Source organism: Besnoitia besnoiti, chromosome I, assembly GCF_002563875.1.
Source record: "Besnoitia besnoiti strain Bb-Ger1 chromosome I, whole genome shotgun sequence".
Taxonomy (NCBI): Eukaryota; Apicomplexa; class Conoidasida; order Eucoccidiorida; family Sarcocystidae; genus Besnoitia; species Besnoitia besnoiti.
In genome coordinates, this window is record NC_042356.1 from 3,535,077 (window position 1) to 3,561,420 (window position 26,344).

Here is a 26,344-nt window from a genome sequence, read left to right on the forward strand (position 1 = left end):
GTCTTGCGCCATCAGACAGCAAAAACCACACGCAGCAAGCCCTTGTCGCAGTGTGACACACGTTTGACACGCCGAGTGCACCTCGTCGAATGAAAACGAAAGGAGAAGCGTTCCTGGAAAACGAGTGCCGGAATAGAAACTAGCGACCGGTTTCGTGTCAAGCAAAGGCGACAGGCACGTGGGAAACATAGTCCTCTCTTGTCCTGCGCATCCGTTGACCTCGTCCTTCTCTTTGCTCCAGACCTGCAACCCTCGGGAATCCCCGCCTGTTTACATAGCCCCTACGCTGAGTTGTAGCAGCTGAGGCAATAAAATGATAGAAGACAACTACTGGCGACACGCACGCGCGGAAGTGTGCACGACGACACGTCTCGATAGTCGCGAAGACTAGAACACGTGTATGAACTTGCAGTAGCGAAAAAATGCACATACGTGTTCTTGGCGTGCATCCAAATTTGAATACAGGCGCGACACCACATGTGCACGTGCGTGCGTGGTTACCTGCACACATGCACGTGATGTACCACAAGGGCGCATTGCACAGGCCCCCTAATGAACGGGCAACATGTCAGAGAGGACCACAGCAGTGAGGATGAATTCCCGGGAACAAACACTTTGGCAGCGTGGTCTTTGCCGCTTCCAAAGGTGTGAAGACGAACCGAATATGACTAACTGTATAGACACAGACCATTCTTTCGCTCGCCGACGGCCCGTGCACCCGACGCACACATACACATCAAATGACTATAGTAAAAAGATATGTGGCTGCTGGCCGTACACGTCGGAATAACTGAACTTTCGGCCTCCTTCCCGCCATGGACGCTCCGCGAGGAACCGAAAGCACGCAAGAGGAACAGAATAAAAGCTAAGCATGCCGCCTCCAGTGTGAACAAAATGCACACTGCTGCTGCACGGCCCCAAGGCGACGGTAGCTTTTACAAACATGAGTACACTCACGCCGAAAGCGCACGTCCTTGATGCTACACTACGCATACCCCAGTGGCTGCGCGCGCGAGCACCTTCGCGATTCAAAACGAAGCGCAGAGCCTCGCCTGCGCGCGTTTGGCCGTGCACAAAAGCAAAGCAAACACGCGTATAGTCTTCGAAGGGAAACTCAAAGGCTTCGTCCGGGGAAGAAGGCACCCCGGCGCGCGTTCTGTGCCGGGGCATGACGGGAACTGACGTGACACACAAGTGTAGAAATGAGGGAGAAACAAACTGAGGAAGGAAAATACCAGTTCGCGGCCTTGCAAGTGGTGAAACCAAGACACGACTCTACACAGAGTAGCAAGGCTACTGGTTACCCTACACGCGACCCCCGAAGAGTCCGTGGGCATCAGACCGAGAGGACTGCAACAATGGGGAAACACGGACGTGACCTTTCGCGCGTTGCAGACACACCGCGTACAACTCATCATGATCGCGACGGACCAAGGTCGCTCCGGTCTCCGCAAAGCTGATGTGAGGAAATTTCAAATGTACCCCCCTTGCCACGGTCGTCAATATCCTTGACATCGGACACAAAACGCGTTACTGGGCGACACCCCGAATCCACTCTCCAGCGCCCCTCACCGGAGAGACACTGAAGGGCACGTTTAATGACACTCAGATACGAGGGGAAAGACAAGTAAAAGAAATTCCTTGCATTGCACAGTTTGTCGATCCCAAACCCGCCGCACACTCAGGTAGCCGGAGCAGCGAACTGAAGTGACAAGAGAACTGTACGGAAATGCAAGTTTGCAGAAACGGATCGTCGTCGATCTCACACCGTTGGCCCTCGCCCCCACTCAGGTTCCCCGATGCCTCGTCAGAGTATCTATTCGGGATGAATACGACAAGGGATTGGACGCAGAGGGGTCTTTGTCTCTGACACTAGTTACGACCACTTTTAGGCCGCAGTCCGCGACTCATCCCTCGGCCGTCTGGAGGATTCGCACGAACGGGACACCGGACAGCAGCTGCCAGAGGGTCGTTTTCGACGTGGCTGCTGACGAGTGCTGGCCAGATACCATTCGGCGTGAAAAAGGTTGCATTTCTCAGACGCAGACGCGCAGGCGTTCTGCACCTGCACAGACGAGAGAGGGCTCGCCTCCGGGCGACAACTCCGTCGCCGTGCGTCGTCCCCCTCCCCCCCACGATCGCCCATCCCGTCCCTACGAAGGAGCTTCAATTTGTCGGCTCCACGAGGAGTCCCAAGCTGTGGAGCAGCGCGAAGGCGTCTTGGAAGGTGGGGTTGCCAGTCGCTGGAGTTGTCTCCTGTCCCAAGGCCGTCTTAGCCTCGTCTCCCTTAGAGGGCACGCTTCCCACAGTTGACATCGTGGTGCAGCTTTGGTCCTCGGCCACGTTTTCCTCGTCGTCGCACAAGAAATCACGGTTGAGCTTCTCGATGTCTTGCAGAAGGAAGGACGAATCGCATCCTACCTCATCGCTGCCACTGGAAGCGTCGGTCGAGTAGAGAGAGGGAAACGACTCCAGGTCAGACAGAAGCGACTGCAGGGGGGAAAAAGGGCCGCCGAGCGGCGACGCGTTCCCCTCTGTCTGCGACGAAAAGTCCTCCTTTCTGTACAGCTCGCTACGCTCGTCGAACCCCATGCTGCTCGCCACTGGACGGAACCCCGTAGTTCGATTCTGAACCGCCTGCGTGGACCCACACACTTTGTCATCCCAGCCCAGCTCGCGCCCGGCCCCGTTGGAGAACGCAGACGCGGGGAAGGGCAGCGGAGAAATGTAAGTGCCGCTCGCTACCGAATCGTAGGAGCTCGCCGGCGACTGGGATCCAGCAGCAAGCAGAGGAGACGGCGAGAAGTAGCTGCTGGCGCTCACGGTGGTGGGCGTCGTGCCGCCCTCCGAGAGGGCCGGCGCGAACTGCAGGCATCCCGCGAAGCGATCAAAACCGTCGTCACCACCTGCGCACGTCGAGGACGAATCCGGTGACGCGCTCCCTGTCATTCCGCCAATGAGGCCGGACGCACACGTCCGACGGAGGGTGGTAGCATCGCGCCGCGCCGCGTGGACATCATCGCTCACTCGGGAGAACGCGGAAAAGCATGCAGACGGCACACTCTCCAGCTTGTCTTGCCTCTGACGGAGGGCCGCAGCGAGGGCAGCCTCAAGCAGCTTCGTCTCACCTCTCTCTTCCACGGGACCTCGGGACTCGAGCCCAGGAGCCGGTGGAATTGAGGAAAGCAGGTGCTGCCAGGAAGCGGCAACATTCTCTCTGTTCACAGAGGGGACGCCCCTCGGTCCCTCCCTGGCCACACCTGTCGTCAAGGGCGCGAAACTCGCGCGCGACACCTGAGGCGCCGATGGGGCCCTCAGTTCCGTCACCGCTGCCGGAGCAGATTGCTCAGCGAAGAGAGAACGGAAGAGCTGAGGCGCATACGCCGCCAGAGAGAGGAGGGCGCGGATACAGTCTCCCTGGTTTCGCGAATGCCTGTTCCTCTCCTGGCCTGTCTCATAAAGTCGCCGTGGCTGTTCACTCTGATCGGCCCCCAGAGGCAAGCGCGAGCCGGAAACGGGGTGCTTGGTGATTTCCTCTGTTGTGTTACACTCCACGTTCCCTTTGTTCCCCATGGAGAAGGCAGATTTCTGCAAAGCGGTCGACACCTCAGAAAACGACTGGGTCGCGCTTCCACCTGAAGTTGACGCCGAGAGGCGTTTCCCTCCCTGTGATCCAGTCTGTCGCGTTTTCTGGCTCGAAACTACACTCTCGTTTTTTTGTGCCTTGCGTGCCGCGCCAGAGGGACTATCCCTTGAGGCCGGAGCATGAGAGTGAGAAGGGCTCACCGCGACCAACTTCTCATCTCCACGGCCAAGGCGAAGCGCACCAACTTCCGCCTCGCTGCGGAAGTCCCGCGTGCCATTGGTGTAAGCCAAAAAGCGATAAAAGCGCAACTCCTCCTCTCCATGGGCATGGTTGCAGTCAGCACCCGCCTGAAAGCACACACGACGAGCGGACACTGCGTGCTAAGAATTGTGATGCGACCCGTACCCCGGAGGCACTCAGTCGGGAGCCCCAGGTACCAACACATATGCCTCAGAGAGATCGAGACGCAGCAGCGCCCCCCGCGGATCTTTATGCCGGCCAGAGCACGACGGTTAGTGGCGTTCCCGCAACCGAACTAAAAGCCATTTGCACGAGCTACAGATAGAAAGCTTGCGTCAGCCCAAACACATGAACATATATGGAATCCCTAAACTCTATGGCGGTCCTTATGAGAGGCGATGGGACGTACCTTGCATTTGCCTCGGTTCCACTTGAGGCACATGTTGGTTTTGAACATATTTGATGTATGCCGAATTTCGGCCTTGGAGTGCGCGAACCTGCAAGGCTCTCCGCGTGCCAATCCCGGACAGGGCGTGGCTCCCTTGCCGAGGACGCTGGGGCAGAGCTTAGTTCTGTCGAGCACCGGCGGAGGGCGCAATTCCTTTTCTGAATGTGCGAATGTGCAGCTGTCGCCCAACGGACAGAACACACGGTTTCCGCGGAGCCGGGAGCAGAGGCGAGTTTTGTGGAAGACGCTTCTTCGGTTCGCTAGGATGATGCCTTTCAGAGGCACCTCTTCGGTCATGGCCGCAGTCTTGGCTATGGCGAGGAGAGCGGCGATAGGTGCGCTAGATGCACGGGCTGAAGACGTCTCTGGTGCCGAACACTCAACTGGAGAATCGGTCCGGTCCTCCGCGCCCTCCGCGCCAAGTTGCCCCCTTTGAAGTGGTTTCCGCGACGAAAACTTTCGTCCCTGTTTCTTGCAATCTCCACGCTTCGGGTGGACATTCCTCTTTGCATCGGGCAAGAATGTTGCACGTACGCGCACGGGTGGGATCCCAGCGGACACGATGTCGTGCGGTGTCGATACACCCGAACACTCGGCGTTCCTCTCCATCATTTCCCCAGTCTTTGCACGCAGAACCACAGGAAAGTGTACAACGGCCTCGTCAGAAGTATATGCGTTATGAAACCAGTTGCGTCACTGAGTGCCACCAATGGTGTACCCTGACGCTCGTGTAAAGCACTGAAGGCACCTGGGCGTCCCCGAAAATGGAGGCAAACCCCAAGAAGCAGAGCTCAGCTGGAGTCACTGGAATGAATAGGTAGTAACTAACGAGGAGCGGGCACGATGCCTTTCGCAGAGCAGGCTTACACATGCAAAGAAGCGTGCGCACTCTTGCACACATGCAGCCACGAACCGAAATGTCATTCACGCACGCACGTTCCTCTGTATATTGCGAGAATGCACGCACATCAAGCAAACGTAAGACATAAACATCCACTCGTTCGAATAGAAAACGACGGGGAACGTCCTACTTGAACCCCCCACGCACGACACACGTAACGCCGTGGGGAGACTGTCCTGGTCTAATCTCTCACACGGACCCTGCCATCCGTGGATTCGGGTGCAGGCCGAGCACAGGGCTGGAAATAAAAAACGGGATGCAGCCGGAAAATACGAAGAGTGTAGAACACAATGCGATACACGAATTCCTTATCGCGTCCGACCCATGGGATCGGTCCGCGTTTTCTCTTTCCAACTGTCTCTTTGAGGGTAGGCCTGTCTAGTCGCCTAGGAATTCGAAAACCGAACAACAGCACCTTACTCCCAAGCCCGCAAATTTTTAGGTGCGGATATTTTGGGGAGGAAAGCTAGGAAGGAGACACTGGAAATAATAGCTCTTCCGGCAAAGAAGCACGTGGAAGAGCCACAAATCAAAAATACTGGTGGGGTCCTGCAGACGCACATCCGAGGTGGTGGACGTGGCTGGTGTGTGAGCTGAAAAACGGATTTGCAGGGGCCGCCGCCGGAGTTGCTCTTGCGACATCACTGAAGTGGCAAGAGGGGGGCAGTGCGAAAAGGGTGTTGCGAAGGCGTTGAAGATGTGAATTGGTAAGAGGCTCGCTTAGAAATTCTGAGACGCATCGGGATACGACCTCTCGTGCCCCTTTTTCCACCTAAAAAATTTTCCTTTCGTGACAAGCACGGCAAGCAAAACAAATCGTCCCTCTCCCGGCTGTCCGCAAGGAGGTGAAGACCGCCGCCACCGGAAGGAGAGAGCCGTACGTTCGCCCGACGATGCTGCTGTACGGCGTGGCTGGATGTCCCTTCGGATTCTATTTGTGACTCCTTCGGACCAAAAATGAAGCGGGACGTTTCTGACAAAGCAGCGACAAGTCGCGGCTACTTTGGTGTCACAGACACATGCGCAAGAAGGGGATCGGATAGAAGCCTCCTTGCACGAAACAAAAATTACTTTCCCACACGACCGCAACAGCCTCCACGTGCCTTCCGTCCTTGCCTGCCCGGTCGAGGAAGAGAGACCGACCACACGCGGCAGTCACCTACCCCCCTGCACCGGCCGCGGGCGGGTGACGGAAGGCGAAGCGGGTGCGCCGGCCCAGTCCACACTGTCTGCATCGTGCGCGGGTTTCCGCCCTGCTTGCGCTTGTCTAGCCCTGGGAGAAGCGGAAGCAGGACGCCTCACTTCGGTTAGTGGAGGAACAAGAGACGGAAAAACGAGACAGGGTGATGCATCCTCGACCCACGGACGCGGATTTTTCGCAAACAGGGGGAAACCTCCCGCCCCTGCGGTGTTCCCGTAATATGGGGTGCTGACCCCCGGACCGCCTTCTGTGGCTCCGCCATGACATTTTGCTTCCACGACATTCTGAACTCCGGGGCCCCGCCGAGAGTTCCGAAAAAAGTATCTCAGGCGGTTAATCCGCGTCTTGCACGGCCAATAGTTCTGCACACAAACACAACACGCGAAAGGCAGCGTCACGGGCTCAGTTGGCGACAGTACCGCCGACAGGGAAGAAGAGACGCAGAATGCCTACGTCTGACAGGCTTCATCCGTGAAGACGTGGGGAGCCTGTCAGGTCTGCAGAACGAGAAATGCAGAAGGGCGTACTGTACTATTCCAAGCATACAACACACGTGGATCCAAAGCAAAAGTGGTGCGGCGTGCGTCCGTCGCGAAATTGCTGTTGTTTCGCTGAGTGCACTCTCCAAACAATATACCTGGCTGAGGGCGGCCGGGCGTCGCTAACGAGAAAAAGGGTACGCTGCAGCACATTCTGAACGTACGGATGCGCCGTAGAGTGCTGCTCGTGGTTCCAGCCCATCAAGTTCCACGCGGGCTGACACCGCCGGAGTAGCTCGGTTTGAGGAGGATGAGTGCGATGTCTCGTCTTGGCGTAGGCCTCTCCCGTCCATCACCGTTCGCTGAAGAATTGAAAGCCGCCCGGGTGCAGCTTGCCGAGTCGCCACAGCACATACTTCTTCGAGGGTGCATGGTGAACTTTGGGTCCGCGGTCGCAGGGGGCGCACGTGATTCCCAGTGCACTGCTTAAGACAGCTAAAGTGTTGGATTACTGTGCAAAGTTCTCCAGTGCTACCAGCATCCGCGAACAAAAGGCAGCAGTGACCGGGCAACATGGAAAGCAGACCCCTATGTGAGTAAGCGGCTTCAAAGGATACACAGTTCCCGGTCCACTTTTTCTCCTGGAGCACACTGGTGTTGCGCGTGCATGCTCCGTACATCTTCCACTTAGCCCGTAGTTGGCATGGGAAAAAATGGATCTCTGAGCCATTAAATGGTAGCACGTCGGTTACCAGAGTGCTCGTTACAGCAAGGATGCGTATGATGGCAGCGGCCGAGTCAGATGCTTTCGAACACGGCAAGCACTTGCGTCGGCAAAAGGGCAGAGCACCATGGGCGTTCGCGAGCTCGGCCAAGAAAGCTGATTCGTACCACACCCGCCTTGACAAATGCAGAACTCTCAAATTCAGGCACGATAGAAAATCAGCGATTGTGTGTCACGTAAACAACATGCAGTGAGCTAGGGCGAGGGGGGCCACAGTCGTCCCTCTACGCAATCGTGGCCTCACAGAACTTCTGGGCGAGGGGTTCCCGGAGGATGGAGGCCTTTGCGTAGCCCAACGGAACAGGGGAATGTGAGGAGTGACACACACACGGCACTCGTCGGAAGAGAGGGGCTACGGAACACACAGGGGTGATACACCGTGCAGGCAACAGACATGTCGCAGAACCGGACTTCGGAGCCACGCCGAGATGCTGGTCTGTCCGGTGAAGAGGGCAGCGCTCTTACAAGGCGGAGTGACAAAGGAGGTAGGAAAACGCAGAACGAGAGAACTGAGCATGAGTTACTTAGCCGTGCAGGGGGGTGGGGAGCAGGCGTGAAGACATATAGCCTGGCCCGCCGGGAGTGGTGCTACACCACGCATAGACACAGACAGCTGCTGAGTTTGCAGCTAAAAACTACGCAAGTCCTACGGGACGAGCAGGGCGACAAGTGGGAGCTCGCGAGAGGGCAAGGGGAGGGCACTAGCTGCCAGGCCCGTGGGAGACGACAAGAACAGAGACAACAGAGACAGGGAGCTGGCTGCTTCACGGAACGGCGATAGGATAGCCAGGAAGAAGAGATTGCCGACGAAAATGAGGCCGATGGTACGTAGAAAGCGACAAGGGGATGGGGCAAACCAGCAAGAGATGAGATGAACTCACCGCGAAGAGGATTCCAGCGCATATGATGTGAAAACAGGGTGAACTGAGACACCTGCGCGAGTCACCACAGGCAGGCAAGGGTAGACAGAATGCCGAGAGCGGGCTGCGCAGACAGAGGCAGTGACACACACGCGAGGCAGAACCGGCGTGCCGAGATGTGTTGCTGACAGCGTGTCGACGAGGCGTCTTTCAGCGTGTGCAACTGAAGAGAAGCAGCTGAGGCATATACGCGCGCTACAGCGCACTACAGGGAGACTGCAGATCCCGTGAAGAGCGTCGGGAGAAACTAGACGCGTGAAAGAGCCTGATACTAGCTCTACAGAGTTTTACTCCGACACGTTGATGGGGACGGCAGCCGCTGTCCCAAACGGTGTCTGTTCACCTCCCTGCACTTTTGTTCTGCCGTAGACAATGGCTTACTGCAGAGCACAGCCCATTCTCCGTGGTTCCAGCTAACACCACGTCCATTACGAAAGCGCACGAGTGATCCATGCACCCGCGAACCTGTCCCTCTTTTTGAGTTGACTAACTTTGAAAGCAGAAAGTCGATAGCACGCGCATGAATGAGATGCAGCCAAAAAAAGCAGCAGACCGAAACGAACACGGCCGCGCCTACTTCCCAGCGTCACGCACTTACACACGCGCCGCCACAGACGCAGAATAAATTTGCTCTTCCCGCCTCACGTTTCCCCGTAGGCGCTTGCCACACCTCATTTTTCATCCCCTATGACACCGGTATACAGAGAAGCAGAACGCAGCGAAAGCTACCCGGCTACGCCCCAACGGGGACGACTCCCCTCGTTTCTCACTAGGCTTCCGGAACTCAGCACTCCCGCGCCACTCGAAGCTTCCGGGCTTTTCCTTTGCTTGCTTCCAAGTAGGCCTAGCACCTGCAGGCTCTCCTCATGCCTGTCATCTCCTCTCCGAGTCTTCCTGCCCGCCAGCCGCTTCCCCTCCCCCGTCTCTCAACCTCCCTCTCTAGAGCATCTTCAGTCAACGCCTCTTGCCCTCCATCTGCGGCTCAACTGCGCGCGCGTTTCACCACGTTTTCTCCTCGCTTGAGGCGCGACGCCACCTTCGCCTTTCTTTCGATCCGTGCGCTTCCGCTCCACCCCTTCTCGTCGACCGAATCGCTCCACCTGTCTCTGCGTGGCGGTCTCCCTCTGTCTACCTGTGTGCGGCACCGATTGAAACTTTCCGACTCGCCTTCGGGCCTTCGCTGAGGACGCATCCCCAGTCAGTTCCGCCCAGAAGCCACGCAGCACAAAGAAACGAAGCTGCGCCCCCTCGTCGTTCCTTCTTTGCTCAACCCTGCCGCCGCACCGGCGGGCTTTCACGCTATTCCATTGTCAGCTGGGCCGTTGACGTGTCTGTTTCTCTCCTTCAATTTAGCTCACCCGAAAAGGAGACTGGGTCGCGACGACTGCGTCGCTGGTGCGTGGACTCGAGACTGCAAAACTCTGAATACGAAAGGGCACCGAACATTTACGACAGGCCTCAAGGCCGAGACAGAAGCTCCGCAGGCGTACCTCCCAACGCCCTCCCCTCCCTCCTCTCCTCGCGTTCGTCCACGTTCCCGCTTGTCCCCTCTTTACCAACAGAGGTCTGCCCGTATTCTCTGCTTGGCTCCGCCGCCTCTCAGTCCTTTCCACGCAAAACGACGGCGCGAGACCGCGGCTACCTGTCCCTCGTCGTCCCCCCCTCCCCTATCCCTCTCCTTCCCGTACCGGAAGCAAGCTCTGGGCGCCGCTCCTCCTTCTCTCTCTCTGTAGCTGCGTGCCAAACTTTCACAGCGGCCGCCCCGTACTGGGGTCTACAGGCCGACCATGCTGGTCTACGTGGACTGCGACGACACGCGGCCCGCCAAACATCCGCATGACGAGGACGAAGCCTGCGTAGAAGAAGATGGAGGAGAGGAACGCGATGAAGAGCTGCCAGCCCAGCGAGAGCCCCTCGCCGCCTGCTGGGAAGCTCTGGTTGTACGCACCTTGGCCCTGACCGGAAGTGGATGCAGGCGGCGGCGCGTCTCGATTCGCCAGCGAACGCGACGACGGCGCCGAAGGCAGCTTCTGCTCCTCGCGGTGCTTCCGCATGCGCACAGCGAACGAACGCGTGAAGGGCGGATGGGAAGCGGGAAGCGGAGGCGCCAACGGGGACGCGAGGCCGCGACGCGCGGACGCGGAGGAGGCCACTGAGAGCTGCGCGAACGATGGAGAAGCAGAGAGAGAGGAAACACGGGAAGAAAAAGATGCAGAGGCGAGAAGAGAACCCCCGAGGAACGACGAGGAAGAGAGACTATGTGGGGCTACCGCGCCGCCAGAAAGACAGCGTGAGCTGAACACAGGGAGCTTCACCAGGTAAGAGGCATGGCGAGGCACGTGGCTGGAGGAGGCGACGAAGACAGACGAAGACACGAAGCGAAGGAAGGAGCAAAACAGAGAGGACGGTGCGAGGTGGGTTCGAAGAGAAATGGAAAAAGATGGAGGAAAAGAAGAGAGGCAGGACGCATCGAGGCGCGAGGGACAGGTGCGCACGACACGCCCAGCAAAGCCGGCCGCCGTCATGTTTGAGAGTGACGGAAATGCGAGCTTGTCACAGAGCGGCGGGAGGAAAGATAACTGATTCTCAGGAAGACCTCCTACACTTTCTCGAAAGGCAAACTCAGAGAAAACGCAGCGAGCGGGGCCTTGCTGACATGCCTCACAGTTCGAGTCGAGCGCACAGAGCGTGACACGGAAGATGATGGCCAGCGGATGGATGACGCGCTGGAAGCAGCAGTCTACACAGACTAAAGAAGTGTCACGGGCAACAGGAAGTAGCGGAACGAAAAAACTGAATGGCAAGCTCTTCAAGGCACGCGTCGTTCCATCTTCGCGCTACTGGCCGACTGTATCAACACTCGATGCACGCCCGACCGCATGCGCAGAAAAAGAAGGGTAAAGTCGCACGGCCGGAGTAACGACTCGGGACCACAGGGTACGGGCGACCAAGACGACACGAACACTCTATTTCGGCGTGGTTTTTCTCCTCGTATCTAGCAGTCTCTTCTTGAGTGAAGTTTCGCTCTCCTGTCTCAATTGCACAAGTGGGGAAGGCACGTCTTGCTGCCCGTCGCCTCGTCTTCACTTCCTGGCAACTTGGTCTCCGGGCGCATTTTACTTTGTTAGCTGAGCCCAAGTTGGGAGATTTGGCAGCGGCTTTGACTCGTGCTGGCTTCTTTTTGAGTCTTGTCGATTATTCTCTTTCCGTCGAAGCATTTCCGCTCTCTTTGAGACAGACTGGTGCGGTTCTGTGCAGACTGTTCAGAGACCCCCCGCCGTTGCTTTTGAAGACTGCTTTTCTTTCGCCTTGTCTTTTTTCTTCTGTTGTTCCCTTCGTCGGTTTGGCCCGTTTCATCTGGTGTATCAATCTTTGCAATTTGTCCTGAGTTTGCCCTGCGGTGCGCGGAAACCGCGCTGGCCGTTTGTTTCTTTCTCTTCCTTTCCGCGTGAGCGGTTCCTTGTTCCCGCGCCACTCTTTTTAACTACTTTTGCCTTCACGCCTTCCTCTCTGCGTGCCCAGTTGGGAGGCGTACACCAAAGCCTCTTCTTTGGCGAGACTTGCAAAAGCTGACCTTCTCCGGCCTTCACGTGTTCCCCTACCTCTCTGACCGCCATGGCTGCAAAGCATCGTAGGTGGATGAGCTGCATCCTGGGGCCTCTTGGAAAACAGGAATGCAAACAAATCCTCAAGGGCGCACAGGATTATCGACCTGTTCCTAGAGTGCTGCACGAACTATCCAGCGAAGTCCTTCCCCGGCGCGATAATCTCCATCTTTGTCTTTGCCGCTCACAATTTTGGCATATGGATGTTGGGGACTAACGCAGCCTCGGTTTTCTGAAGGTGTGAGGAGCGAAGCAGCGCCTGCATGCCAGTGTTACGTCTTTCCACAAGCGGTGTGCTCACCCCCGGCTCTTCAGCACTCACCGCACTTACATTTCGTCGTATTCTGCTTTTCTGTTCGCACTCATCTCTGGGCGTTCGCTTTAATGCATGTGCACTGTGCCACAGGCGCACGCATGGAAAACCACCAGGCCGAAGGGGGTGCTGCCTTGTGACGGGCAGCGCAATTGATCCTTCTTTGGGCAGAGTGGCTCGCATTTGCATGTTCCTTCCCCGGTGTGCGTGTCGCCTTCCGCAGATCCCGACTTGATTATGTGCCGCAAGCAACCCGGCATTGGTAAGTCGCTCACGGCTGAAGGAATTCCTCGTCCTCCGGCCATCTCAGCTCATGTGCGAGGCCGCTTCGAGAACCGAAGAGGCAGATTCGATGTCAGTGGCGGAACCGTTGTCAGTGGTTGGAAGTTTAGCTGCTGGCATCGGATAAGTCATCCAAGATATATTCATCTATCCCAGGTTCGGTCTACTGTCCCGTTATACTATAAATCACGTGGCTTCTGGTACTTTGAGATCATGCTACCCGCGAGAGGGGACGTGTGTTTCGAAGACAAGGCAATGATGTGTTCCCGCTTCTGGCTACCGGCTGTATGTACAGCTCGCCTGCAGCTGGGTTCTGCTGCAGCTTCCTTCTTCCTTGTTTAGACGTCGGTCGGTCTTCGTGTGGGCTTATTTTCGGGTAATCGTGTCTGACTCCCCGGGCCGCTCTTCTCGTTTTGCGTGCCTCGTACTGGGGGGTTTTCGGGGCTTTGAATGCCATGCCCTGGCCGCCGATCATTGGCCTGATGGAGGGAGTTACATCTCGGTTTCCTCGTGCTCTCTTGTCTCTCTTGCCTTCAGCCATCGGGCGCCTGTGCGAGAAGTGCGACGGCAAGTGCCCCATCTGCGACAGCTACGTTCGTCCGCACACGCTGGTGCGAATTTGCGACGAATGCAACTACGGCAGCTACCAAGGTCGCTGCGTCATCTGCGGCGGCCCGGGCCTCTCCGATGCGTACTACTGCAAGGAGTGCTGCCAGATGGAAAAAGACGTAAGCCTTCTTCTTTCGAGGTCTTTGCTTCTCTGTAGCCGGCACTGCAACGCAGGAGTTTGCTTCTTATGCGCTTTGCGAATTATCTGCCCGGTGAGGCCGCGTACCCCCCCTTGTCCTGTGAGACGGGTGTGCCTACGCACTTTTACCTCAGCTCTAAACTTTCGCGTTTGGAGCGCGCCAGCTGCCTCGCGTCTTATGTGGACTGTGCCGCATCCCAGTATGTTTCCTCTTTTCCTACGTTGCTTGCAGAGAGACGGATGCCCAAAGATTGTGAACTTAGGGAGCGCAAAGACAGACCTGTTCTACGAGCGGAAGAAGTACAGCTTCAAACGCGGCTAAGGGGGGGATCTTTGCCCCTCAAGAGCGACCTGGAGTTGGATCCGAGTCTAGGTATTTCCTCCGCGCCTTCCTTTTCTTCAAAAGTCATGCAGAAAGAAATTATTTTCCTGGTGATCTGGTTCCTGCTTTTCTCTAGTCTTTCGTTCTTCCTTGGCCTTCACGTGCTTTCGTTTGCATTTCCGATTCGTTCTCGCCGGAGGCTACTCTGAGGGATTTGCAGTCAATTCCTGGGCAACGAACTCTATGTGGAGTATGCGTGTGTGTGAAAAACGATCAAGTGACTACGCGACGCTGCAAAACGGCAAAAGCGAACTGCAGAGTTGTGGGCTGGCGGTTTGGGCGGCCTGCGCTGTGTAGCCGGGAGCCTCGTCTCCGGGGCAGCATCTTATCTCCTTTTCCTGACCGATTAGGAGAGGGGTTCACGAGGACTGTATTCGTGTACGCACACAAAGGCATCGTTCGTAGTAGCATGCACCGATCACCTCCATTCGTGCCAGGCGCAGTCTTTGTCGGCGCCGGAGTTCCAGTTTCCCCTCAATAGTGAGAAGAGGAACGAGCTTTAGCGCTGCATCGCATCCGCCGAGTCTGTCGAATTGCGGATGCAAGGCACGCCCTGTAGATACTTGCGTGACACACTGCAACTTGCACAAGCGGACGTTGACCTGCGTGGCCCGGACTTGTTGAACAAATTAGATTTTGCACCCCGAACAGCGTGTCCAATCGAGCGCTCCCGGGGTATCTCATTTTATGAAAGGACGCTCAGATGCATAGCCCCCCCCCCCCCCCCCCCCACTGTCAGAGCTGATGTGTTTATACCAGTGAGGCCTTTCTCAGCACAGGGAGGAGGGGGACCGTGGTCTCTCTTCTAGTAGCGCAGAGAGGAGAGCAGAGAACGCGGGAACATAACGGCTCTAACGCAGCACAGCAGCCAGTCGAACTCGTTTGCATGATCGGCTGTTCTTTTGAAGCTTAGCGTGCCACGCGTCCGGCCAGGTCTTATCGTTTGACAGAAAAACAAACCCTGAGGCGTTCACTGGGGGGACCTAAGGGTCACAAAACAACGGTAGGGGGCGAGGTGGTGCTTCAGTTCTTCCCGCAAACTATCGCTTTGCCCGTGAGCACTCCCTTGCACGAGACGCGTTGCGCGTGCTCATTATTCGACCGTGAGAGCGAGTGCTGCTTCGGTTTTGCTTCAGAGCGAGTGTAGCTGACGAAGCATGAGCCGCCGCGTGTGCGCGAAACTCCGAGGAGACTCGCTTCTTCAGCTCCTCAGTGTCGCAGCGCGTGCCGTTGGCATTCGGGGCTTTCGGCGAGACAATGAGTGTTTGCCCGCCCTTTATCTCTGTTTCTCCCTTCACGGGGCTTCTGAGAGCAACGCCGTCGCTCGGTCTGTGCCGTGTGTGGCGTAGGGCACCCCCTGGCGCCGGCGAGTGCTGCCTTTTCAGAAGCGTGTTGCTTTCTTGCGGAGAGCGAGACGCTGCGGCATTGCCTGTGGGCTCCTGTTTCGGTGTGCGACTCGCGGATAGGCCAGAGAGCGCGCTGGAAGAGCGACAGGGCAGCGTTGCCTTAGCTTCATTCTCAGCCGCTCGTGCACCTTCCGCTTTGCTTTTCCCTTTCTCGCTTGAAACGTATGCGGCGGGAAACCGACTAGACAAACGCGACGACAAGGCCCGCCCGGCCTCGGCGCCTTGGAGGCTCCGCAGAGGCGCAGGAGGAAGGGAGCAGGCTAGAGAAGAGAAGGACGCAGACAGCGAAGAGGAAATAGCTGCAGCGAAAGGTCTTCCTGGGGCGTTGCGGCGCTCTTTGTCCAGGCTGCCGCCACGCAGCACCGGTGCCGAGGAGGCACTGCAGGGCGTCTGCGGACTCCGCGGCGAGGCGCGGAGGGTTAGACGGGACGGCAAGGAGGCAGAGGAGCTGCGCTGCGACACAGGAGGCGCAGAAGGCGAGGCTGCGGAAGCAGGGCGCGAGAGAATTTCTTCCGTTTCTCGGAGATCTTGGCGCAGGGCCTGAGTGAGCACCGGCAGAGGGCGAAGCAATGAGGAAAAGAGGCTGCTCGTGAGTGGCGGAGTCTCGGCAAACGAGACAAAGCGAAATGATTCCAGGCAAGCAAGAAAACGGAAGGGGGGGGCTGAAAAGCCGAGAATAAGGAACATATCGGGAAGACCGCTGAGAGGGGCCTTCGTCTACTCTAGGGAGGTCGACGAGCCCGACGGCCGGTCGTGCAGGCAAAGATCCAGGAAGAAAATGCAACGGTCGAGTCCGCATGGGGCGCGAGGCAACCCAAATGGACAGCGTCTGAAGCGAGTGCAGAGAAGAAAACTTGTTGGCAGCACGGCTTGGGAGGGAACCAGAGCCAAACAAAGGTTGGACGGCATCCTCTTCATCGCCACGAGAGAGGGCAGCGAGATTCCCTCAAGAGCGTGGATCTTACCTTCAAGTTCTCCTCGTTTCTTCGGAGCAGGTCTTCGATGTCGGGATCTTCCTCTTCCGCCTCCAACGCTATCCTGGCTTCGTTATCTTCTCTCTTTTCTTCTGTCGCGCCGTAGATGCTGTCTTCCCATCTTCTCCGGCCCAGGCTAGCGTCTTTCACTTCTGTCGTGTCCTCCCTACAACCGTCCCTTTGTGTTTCGCTCTGCGCTCCCGTGCCTCTTGAGGCATCTGACTGACTTGGAACATCTGCGGCTGTGGCCTCTTCTCGTCGTCCAGAGAAGCGGTCTGCCGCACCCCTCGCGAAAGCCAGTGAAACCTTGGAAGCCAGCGACGCGCTTAGCGAAGCTGGCGGGTCAGCCAGAAGAGCAAAAAGAGACGAAGGCGACATCTCATCATCTTCGCTGTCGCTGGATTCCTTCTCCGCGCTCTCTCCCTCACTCTGCCTCCCTGCGAACCCGGCGACCGGCTGAGAGCTTCCGCATGACACAGGCGGGAACGAAGCTCGCAGGCCCTCGGCCGTCCCGCTGGGCGAACGAGGGCTAGTGCTGCGCGCGGAACGAGGCTGATAACCACAGGTGTCGCCCGTGTCGCAGGTTTCATCCGCCTTCGGGGCCTGAGGTGCCTTTGAATGCACACAGCGGAGGACACGACGACTTGCGCCATCAGGACGAGCGCAACTCACGGAGGTCAAGAAGGAGTCGGAAACCTGTCAAAGCACGCGTCAAATCCTAGCAGCGATAAAGCTGGGGAGGGAGCCGGGGGGGGCGGCGGGGGACGGCGGAGGTGGGGGCGGCGGGGGGGAGGGAGAGGAGGAGAAGTAGGTGGCGTTTCTCTCCCTCTGGAAATCTGCTTAGAGTGGCTGCGAGGGTCTGATTCCGCAGGTCGCGCGCCGTACTTCCTGCAGGTCTCCCCGGACTGTCGCATGAGGAATTTAAGTTTCTAAACTTGTATTTTGTGTTTTCAGGGGAGTGCTGTGCAGCTGAGAGGCGCAAGACTGTCGACGTCGAAGGTCTCGTGGTTCGCTGTCGCCCGTCGCTCTTCCTCGGAGGCGTTGGGGAGATGCATTTTTCTGTCATGTGTACCCGTGTCTGAAAGACAAGCTGAACGCGATCTATTCTCTTACGTGTTCTTCCCGTCGGAGTTTCGTTCTTCTCATTCGGGCCAGATCCGTTCTGAGAAGCTCCACGTAAGCCACGAGGCGGTCGAGCCTTTTTCTGAGAACGCCGTTCTCCCAGCGCAGCATCTCGGCCTCCACCTCGGCACCGACTTTCTCCGCATCTTCAGTTTCCTCTTCTTGTCGCGCCGCGCCCAACTCTGCATCTGCTGCACCCGCAGCGCCCGGATCTTTCCCCTGTTCTGCTGCGCCCATGTCCTTCTCCGTGGCCTTCGGGACGCTGTGGCCGCCAGGGTCTGTTCGCATCGACTCGTTGCCTCGTCTGCTATACGAAAGGCTGAGCGACAGGGGCGCTGGCTTGCGCATGCTTTGAGGCAGCCCTGCACTCGCAGTTCCTCGAGGAAGCAGAAGAGGCGAGACGCCTGGCGGGCCCGGAGTCGGGGGACGATCGGCTTGCGAAGCGCCGGCGGGGGTCTCACTCGGGACAGCCTGAGAAGCGGGCACTGACACACAAGGTTTCAAGTGTTTGGCCGGGCGACAGGACTGCGTTTTCTTCACTTTCCACAGAGTTCCTCCGTTTTTCAGGACGCTGACACCTTAAACGGTGACTACGCAGACACGTGCGATCACAGGAGACACAAACCACAACGCCGCAACGACAGGGGGCGTGCCGCGTAGCTACGCGGCAGGAAGAGAGACTAGGCTGACAGTAGCCCGCTGGAGTTCGTGCCTAGCGTGGTTCGAGGCGAAGGGAGGTCTGTTCTTAGAGAAGAAGGTGAACTTAGCTGTCCTGCGACGTCATACACATGCCCGCAACATGTAACGAAAACTCATTGTCTGAGGCGTGAAGAACTGAGTGGGGTAGCTCGAGCGTGTGCGACCTTTTCTCCAGCGCCTTTGTTGAGGAGGCTGTGTGCACCGTGCTTCTTTCCCCTCCCTCCCTCTCCCCTCTCCTCCGAGTTCCAGACAGAAAGAAAGGGGGAGGGCCTCCGACGGTTTCATAACCTCGTACTTTACTCCCTCAGATGGTCTGGCTCTCACGATGAAATTTTCCATGATGGTGGTGAGGACGCTTGGCAGCGCCGTGCTTGGCCTCGGTTTCATCGTTTGCCGCAAACGGCCGTCCGAATCGAATGGATCTTCTCGTGTGTCTTCCTCTATGACTCTCCGCGCGCTCCAGCACCTGAGACGTGCCGCTGTAGGGGAGGCTCTTCCGCATCGAAAAGCCCCACAGAAACGCATGCCTGCCCAGTTCTTCCCGCCCATCACAAGCGAAGAGGTAGAGACCCCGAGGCGGAGCGTAGAGCGTAGTCTGGCATTTTCTTTCATGAGCCCGTACATATTCTGGTTTTCCTGCTTCAGACGCGCCACAGTCCTCTGCAGAGAGGCCACACTGGGCTCGTCGGCCTCCTCGGGCGCGGCTTCCCACGGCGTGCCGTCGCCGTCAGCGTCGCTCACAGTCTCTTCATCAAGCGAGTCTCTTCCATCTCCAATCACTGCACGTATGCTGTCAGACGGGCTGGCGCCGGCGTCGCCTTGGGGGGAGAAGGTGGCCCGCGGGGAGAGACAGGGCCCGGAGAAGGCCAGCCTATCTTCTGTGGCAGCGCCGATTCGCGGGCATTTACTGGGGCTCTGTGGTAGGGCATCGTAACGTGGCTCACAAGGCAAAGAAAGAGCATCGTCCTTGGCCTTCTGTCGCTCCACTGCACCACGCATCGTTTTGAAACCACCCGACCGAGCTGTCATGTCCGGCCTGTCGTTTTCGGCTGCCTTGAGGCGAGATGTGGGGACGCCCCCAGAAACCGGAGGGTGGGGCAGCACTGCGACACCAACTCGAAGTTCTCTTTCGAATCTTGCAAAGCGCAGAACCCTAATTAAAAGAGAAGGCGTGGATCGGTGGCGCGTGCCGCCCTCTGCCTTTTCCTCTGGGGCTTTCGCTGCGTCTCTCACGTGAGGCACATCCTCATGCGTGAGGTGGCTGCGCCTCGAGGAAACATCCACAACTGGGTTCGCGTCAAGGTCAAGTTCCGTCAGACGCGCGAGATGCGAGATCTCGCTTACGAGAGAGGCGAAAGGTCCTCGGACACAGTTATGGAAAAGGTTCAAAACTTCAAGGGATGGACAACTACGGACCCCCGCGATAGAGGACACTTGATTATGAGATGCCCAAAGACGCCGAAGAGCTTTGCACGAAAAAAGAGGCGACAGATCTGTAATTCTGTTGAAGCTCACGTTCACATCTGTAAGCGTGGGGGCGAGAACCATAAGGGGAGTGATGTCTGTCAGCATGTTGTGTGAGAGCGAGATGCTCGACAGAACTTTGAAGGCCTGCCAGTCGCAGGCACCCTTGGCTGAGTCTAGAGTCGTCAGGCTCTGCCCGCGAGCGACTAGGATTTCAATCTCCCCAAACCGTTCCTCCCCTGTCACGCTCCGCACTATTTCATCGTCCAGCGGACGCGCCTCTCCGTCGTCCTCCCCACTCGACCCGCCGGACTGCTGCTGCCCCTCACGTGTGTCCTCGAGCTCAGGGAAGGCTAACGCACCTGTCTCTCGTGTGTCTATTGCTGAGTGACAGGGCGAAGGAGCCCATACACGTCTTGTGGCACTTTGCCTGGAACCACTTTTGATGGGCCGCATCGACTCAGAGAATGAGCTGCATCTCGAAGATGAGTGCAACGGATCGCGAAGGCTGTCGCCTGGTAAGAGACGGGCGGAAGCCCAGCCCAGGCCTATGGGGCCTGCATACTCACTTTGTTCACCGCTGCAAAACCCGAGTTCCTCTTCTTTGCGCTCAGAATACTCCAAGGCTTCCTCAAGTGATCGTGGCCGTTTGCGCCCCCACCCAGCTTCACGCGATTTGGCTGCGGCGGCGTCGCGCTTGGCATCCTGTTTGCGAGTGGGCGGTGTCGTATGCAGCTGCCCGCGACATGCGTCACTCTCGCTCGGAAGCATGGACAAGGTCAAGGTAGGTGTGGATTCCCGAGAGTCTTTACGGAGACCTCTCACGAGGTGGCATCTCTTCTCGTGAGTAGACGAACCCGATGCAGACTCCTCGTTACCTCTTCCCTCCTTCAACTCCCGAACACCTCCGTTCTCTGGACGTTCCATGGCCTCTGTTATGGCAGAGGAGCCGACGAAGACGAGTCGAACCTCGTGCTGTGATTGAGTGAACTGCTTGCTGGCTCTATCGTGGCGGGCGTAGGTGATCTCCCCGAAGGAAACATACTCCCCTCGCTGGGGTTACCGATTGAACGTTCTTCTTCTGATCCGCCGATGGTACTGGTAGACGGCGTTGGCGCTGTTTGTTGTTCGACGAAGCCGCCCGACGGCCGAGAGTCCCACGAGGGAACGGCTGAGCGGCAGCTGCAGAGAAATCTGCCTTGACTATTTGGATGTATTGTCCTTGGGCCGGGTGGCGGGTCCCAGTTGCGACTGACGACTTCTCACAAGATGCTGCCGTTATCGCCCCTGTCCCTTACCATTTATTCACAAACAATGTATAACTTGTCCATGGTTGCCCGGAAACTCGTGGAACAAACGTGGGCGTCTATGGCATCCTGGGGCAATGCCAACACGCTTCGGCCGTGGAGTCATGACGCCGCCCAGTTGGGCTTTCTACATTCTACCGAGTGCTAAGTTCAATTATGTGTTCCGCTAGTAGAATTTTGCTTTCCTAGACGCAAGAACCTTTCAGCGGGTCTCATCATACCACGCAATAACCAATGGAAGTGCAGAACTGCAGATCTCCAGCATCTCCCTCTAGGCTCCTCGAAAAGCGCAGCCGCGCTAATAGTCGATGCCGCGTTAGCGCTGGGTGGCGCGTCACCCGTCAGCTGGACCAAAACGTCACTTTTCTCGCTAATTCGGACATTCCCGACAACGGACTTAGCTAGCAGAGAGGGTTTCGTTAGTAAACTATGCCTGTGCGCCGCGAACCCACGCCATGGTAACTAAAATACCTTTGCCGCATTTGCCCACGTGGGGGCCCCCTGGCGACCGACGTAAATATCGAGTGCTTGTCAACTCGACGTTAGGTACTGTAGAAAACAATGCGGATTCATGACTCCGAGGCGATATCTTGGTTTGTGGCCGGGCGCAGGCAAGCAAGACGTTACAAAAATGGAATATTGGCTCTGTCAGACCAGTTTCAGGTTGACGGGGCCTGGAGGTCTCTCCCCTCAGTGGGGCGCATACTTGCAATTATTCGGGCTGTGCATGGGAAGGCAGCGGAGGATAAAGAGTGTCAGGTGGGAGACAACAGCACAAAGCGCTGCAAGTGAACCTTCTTCCCAGTACAGCGTGTAGTGGAAGGGATGAACGGCGTGCGGTGACCTCAGAAGCCACACCAAGTCGAGAACAGTTGATGGGCTCGAGCCGCGATAGTGAGTCAGATACATTCACCAAGTGTACTCTTGCTGTAGCATTCCCCACCATAGACAACGGGCGCTGAAATAGGGCCACAAAAGCGCGGAACAAAGAAGAAGCTCAGGTGGCAAGCCAGCAATGGTAGAGATCTGACTCATCACGCTCCCCCGCCCTCCGTTGATCCCACGCAGGCCCATGCGGTGCATTTGAATATGACAGTCACAAGGCTTGCCGCGCCGGTTTCGCACCTCGGCAAGGTGAGATCACGGACGCGATTCGCGGAACGGGGGCAAGCAGCTACTGGCTGCTGAGTAGAAAAGGAGCTACGATAAGGGAAGCCACCTCCATGTGATGTGCACCCATGTTGGAGAAGGAACTGCTTTGTTGACCAGGATTTTGTTCATGGTTGGAGGAGAACTCGTACGGTCATGTGTATCTAATTGGCACAAACTGTAGGTCTTCCACAGGCACTCCGCTGGCCGCCATGCAGCTTGCGTACTGATCCACAGCCACGTTGTGGAGGTCCTGGGCGCAGAAAATAATACAGAATGTGGGTGACGCCTACATAGCTGAAAATGACGATGAGGCACAACACCTGGCGATCCGGAGTACCTTGACTTATCAGAAGTCGTAACGGAGGCTGTACGAACGAGCAGTATTGCTACGCGCGCACACGCAAACGTGTCGAGGAGACCTTCACACGGAATACTGACTACACAGCAGATACTTTATAGAGTCAGGCTATGCTGTTTGACTGCGTATCTGCACGACGTACCTTCAGAGCTTTGATATCTTCCCGCAATTCGTCCGCTAGTGCGTCCTTAGCCTTTAGCAACCCGTCTGCGCCTTCAGATAGCGGAACTAAATCCGAGCATTCGATTTTTTTACGGTATCGTAGCTCCTGTACCTGAAAAGGGCGCATAGGGAGCAAAGGGTTACTGTGCTTTTTGTTACTGCGTGCACCTAAACTATGATAGCCTCTTCTCTCACCTCACGCCCTCCGTGTTTATTTGTTTGGTCGTTTAGAACACTAGCTGTACACGCATGGGTCGCGTCATCCCCTACTCTCGGCGACTTCCGAAATGCCTCAGCCAGTGCAGGGCGTACCTGGGCGTGTGCCACTTCCTCGGCTTCCTCTAGAGCCTTGAGCTTCTTTTCGAGGATCAGAGTCTACAGGCAGAGTTGAGCACAGACTGGGATTGCCGAGACCGAATTGAATGAGCGGCGCCACAGGGTCAACATACGGAAGACGTTTCTGACAAAACCTTTCTTGATCTCAGTCCACTACTTGTTGACATGAGGTCAGACAGTCCTCTAAATCGGCTGATAGCGAAGCGGATGGAAGCGGGTACCAATCGTGCTGGAACAAGTGACACATAGATGACTGGTCCTTATAACTACTTTGATACGCGCGCAATGCAGCACGACGCGCTCACCTTCAAGCCCGCTTTTTGTTGCTGGCCGTACGCTGCCCTTTGATACCGCTGCTGCAGCTCGGCTTTTCGCTTTCTCAGTGCCTCCGTTTGTTGCTCCAGAATCTCTGCTTGTTGCTCGAGCCTGGCAAGAGTTGACGTCTGCTCTGTTAATTTCTGTTTCGCTTCGGCGAGCTTGACCTTGTCGATTTCGTACAGCCGCAACTCATGCTGGAGCTTCTCTGTTTCTTGAGTCGTCCTTCGCAGTGGCTCTGCGTCGTTGAGGTGCATTGACAGATGACCGTCACTATGTAACAATGGCGAAAAAAGTCGGCCTTTCACGGCTGCCGTCGGCCTTGCTGTAGAGTAGGGAAGGCGGTCTGCGAGAAATCGACTCTAGGCAATTCATGGCCTCCAGGTGGACTGCCATCGACTGCCAGTGGAGCCACGACCGCGATTCGACGTGGTAAACAAACAAAGGTGACTTAATACGTACAAATCGCGCCGTCGACGATGCGAGGTGATATTCAGGTCGGTGCCGAGTTGCACATACCCACGAGGCCTCGATTCTTTGCGATCAAGTCTGCCATGCGCTTGCCTTCCCGTGCCTCCGCCTGTTTGAGGTCTGCGTGCTCCTTCTGGAGGCGCACGGATGAGACACAGTTATCTCATAGGCTCGTTTGTGTCCCAGTCAGCTTCTGTAGCGGTGTGAGTGGCTGCCAGGATAAGCGTTGCGATGTTGTTCAAGTACACGGTCACATAATAGGCATTCAAGTTCGCTGCGAGGCTCGACTCAACACGCGTGTTTGATCAAGATGAGAAACACGACCCACTGCCGACCAATACAGATATATTGAGGAAAGGCCGGTCATGCACTGCCTCCCCCTGGCAAGCCTATGAGGGCGTCGACCACGGTACCTTGAGGCGTTTAATGAGCTCCAGATTGGAAGACGTGATGTCGCCGTAGTAGCGTTTAATTGCGTGCGAGGTTTTGCTGTTCTGCGACTGCACCATGCTGCACCGCACGAGCACCTTCTTATCAGTCGACAGTTACCTGGAAACGACTTGGTTTTGGGGCTAGAACTCACAAGCGATGACAAGGGTCATTTGGTGTATTGACCACGGGCAATTCTTTGCAAATAGGAGAGACAGACAGCTAGGTTATGTAGGACTAGCTGATGCTTTCAGCTCTCTCCGGCTGGTGACAAGATACAGCGTGCGATCTTACGACAAGTGACTGTTTTTGTCTGCTTCGATCTTCGCAACCAGGAGTTTCCGCCGCTTCTGCATATCGTCTCTCAGCTGCGACCGCCCATTGCAATCAGACAGTCACAGCAGTGGCAAGGTGCGCGAGAGTCTTTCCACGGCCGTTCCCACTCTCACGCGTAACCTGCGGATGGCATCCTAGCTCGGACAACCGCACGCTATGTCACGAGCTTTTAATCACAGGGTACCCTTCCGTGGGTGTTTGACGTTTACCAAAATGACTGCCCTGGGCCTCCGCAGAGGCGGCGTCCTGTCAGGGTGCCCTCACGTTGTCAGTCCTGAGCTTCCACTTGACGTGCAGGTCTCGCGCACTCCTCTCGAATTCCCGCCGGAGCTCTAGAATTTTCTCGTCCTGCCGCAGCTTTAGTTGCTGAAGAAACTCAGCGTGCACAGCCTGCATTTCCCTAGTCATCTTCAGCTGATCTTGCTTCTCGTACCACTTTGCGTCTTCCTTTTCTCTGCGAATGAAGCACGCACATCACTGCAACTGACAGAATAGTGGCCTGCCCTATCCCGCATTGTTCGTCGTCTCAAGCCCGGAAACACTCGGACATAGCGAGACCGGAAAAACACACACACACAGCACGCGGTTGCACTGCTGCACTTGACGATGTGAGGACGCAACTGGACAGAGGCGGCAGCACTAGGCATTAGTTTCGGGCACCTGTGGACGTCCTCTCGAAGCTTTAGAGCAGCCTCAGCACTGATCTTGAGGTCGGTTGCTTCTTCGCTTTGCTCTGCTAGCAGCTGCTTGATGCGCAGCTTGCAAAGTTTCAGCTCCATTCCGAATGATTCTGTTTCGTCAATGACTTCCTCTTTCTTCTTGCGCAAGAGGTCATGCCTCTCCTGAGAACATCAGAAAACTCGCCTGACTCCTTACATACACTGCGATGAAACGAACTATTCGCCGCCACAATTGTTAGCGTATGTTTCCCGTGTTATCCTCGTAATCACGCTCCCTCAACGTGAGCTACAAAGCGCTGCCAGTAAAATGCGTACCACAGATTCCTATGTGGAGTCGATCCGTCGACGCGCCATTAACGCCACTCTCACGGGCACATGATGGGGCTCATCCCTCACGGTGCTGAAACTTGATAGACGTTCGTGCGTGCTGAGGTTTCTTGTCACACGACCAGCATTCACATCACGCTTGTGTATAAGCACTCTGAGGCCGTATGTAGATTTACCTCTGCGACGCTCTGGTCCAGTGCCCACAGATGACTGAGTTGTTCTTTCTCCAAGGAGATCTGGTTGTACAGTCTCTCCTCGCTTCCGCATTCAGCTCTGAGAGATTTTAGCTGCCGATGTGTAAGCGCAGACGGTGCATCATGAAGAGGCATGCGAGGATGTCAACGTTAGATGAGCCTTCGCTGCAAGTCGTGTGCCGAAGGAACACAGGTACAGTCACCAGGGTGGAGCAGACAATAGCAACTCCATGCGTCAAAATGTCACTAGTAAGTCGAATCAAAACTGCATAAGTCGAATCGAATGAACAATGGCATTGCATGCCAAGAGTGTGGAAGATAATTTCGGCAAATGATACAGATGACTGAGCGAAAAACCTTGCTTACCCCACTATTGTCCAGGCGCTGTCGCCCCAGCCTACACGGTCTGTCGAGATACCCACGGGGAACGAGCTGAAGACAACTAACTTTGTCCCTCTCTCTGCGTGTACAGCAAAACACGACACTGCCGCCCTCCGTCATCAGAGCTTGCTCTTTTGTTGGCGGACGCACCTCATCCAAGAGCTTCCTTTTCTCCTGAATCTCGATTTCCTCGGGGAGCGGCTTCGCACTCGCTCCCCCATTCTTGAGACTAGCTGCGCCAGAGTCGCCTGCGCGCTTCTTTTTGGGCGCCATGGCTCCTGCTGATTTCTCGCTGGACTATGGGTCTTTATTCTGCTACGGCTGACTGTCACAGATCATCTG

General features: G+C 56.6%; 5 protein-coding genes across 5 annotated transcripts; 1 reads left to right on the forward strand and 4 right to left on the reverse strand.

The window, feature by feature from the left end:
* Nucleotides 1-2,166: 2,166 nt before the first annotated feature.
* BESB_005150 (zinc finger (CCCH type) motif-containing protein) lies at nt 2,167-4,886 on the reverse strand (the record flags this gene model as incomplete). The annotated part of the gene is made up of 2 exons (XM_029359270.1): nt 2,167-3,933; nt 4,236-4,886. 2 exons carry the CDS (start codon nt 4,884-4,886, stop codon nt 2,167-2,169), a joined length of 2,418 nt encoding a protein of 805 aa, XP_029222183.1.
* A 5,421-nt stretch (nt 4,887-10,307) lies between these two features.
* BESB_005160 (uncharacterized protein) lies at nt 10,308-11,084 on the reverse strand (the record flags this gene model as incomplete). Its single annotated transcript, XM_029359271.1, has 1 exon — nt 10,308-11,084. The coding sequence occupies one exon, from the start codon at nt 11,082-11,084 to the stop codon at nt 10,308-10,310; it is 777 nt and encodes a 258-aa protein (XP_029222184.1).
* Nucleotides 11,085-12,174: 1,090 nt separating this feature from the next.
* On the forward strand, nt 12,175-13,829 carry BESB_005170 (putative translation initiation factor IF-2; the record flags this gene model as incomplete). The annotated part of the gene is made up of 4 exons (XM_029359272.1): nt 12,175-12,190; nt 12,701-12,739; nt 13,297-13,487; nt 13,740-13,829. The coding sequence occupies 4 exons, from the start codon at nt 12,175-12,177 to the stop codon at nt 13,827-13,829; spliced, it is 336 nt and encodes a 111-aa protein (XP_029222185.1).
* A 1,100-nt stretch (nt 13,830-14,929) lies between these two features.
* BESB_005180 (leucine rich repeat-containing protein) lies at nt 14,930-20,325 on the reverse strand (the record flags this gene model as incomplete). The annotated part of the gene is made up of 5 exons (XM_029359273.1): nt 14,930-15,835; nt 16,261-16,702; nt 17,139-17,296; nt 17,383-17,862; nt 18,415-20,325. 5 exons carry the CDS (start codon nt 20,323-20,325, stop codon nt 14,930-14,932), a joined length of 3,897 nt encoding a protein of 1,298 aa, XP_029222186.1.
* Nucleotides 20,326-22,164: 1,839 nt separating this feature from the next.
* Nucleotides 22,165-26,275, reverse strand: BESB_005190 (putative PF2 arrest specific protein 8/11; the record flags this gene model as incomplete). Its single annotated transcript, XM_029359274.1, has 11 exons — nt 22,165-22,263; nt 22,514-22,645; nt 22,846-22,908; nt 23,175-23,422; nt 23,704-23,788; nt 24,069-24,165; nt 24,379-24,452; nt 24,685-24,874; nt 25,081-25,262; nt 25,604-25,714; nt 26,153-26,275. 11 exons carry the CDS (start codon nt 26,273-26,275, stop codon nt 22,165-22,167), a joined length of 1,404 nt encoding a protein of 467 aa, XP_029222187.1.
* Between the last annotated feature and the right edge of the window lie 69 nt (nt 26,276-26,344).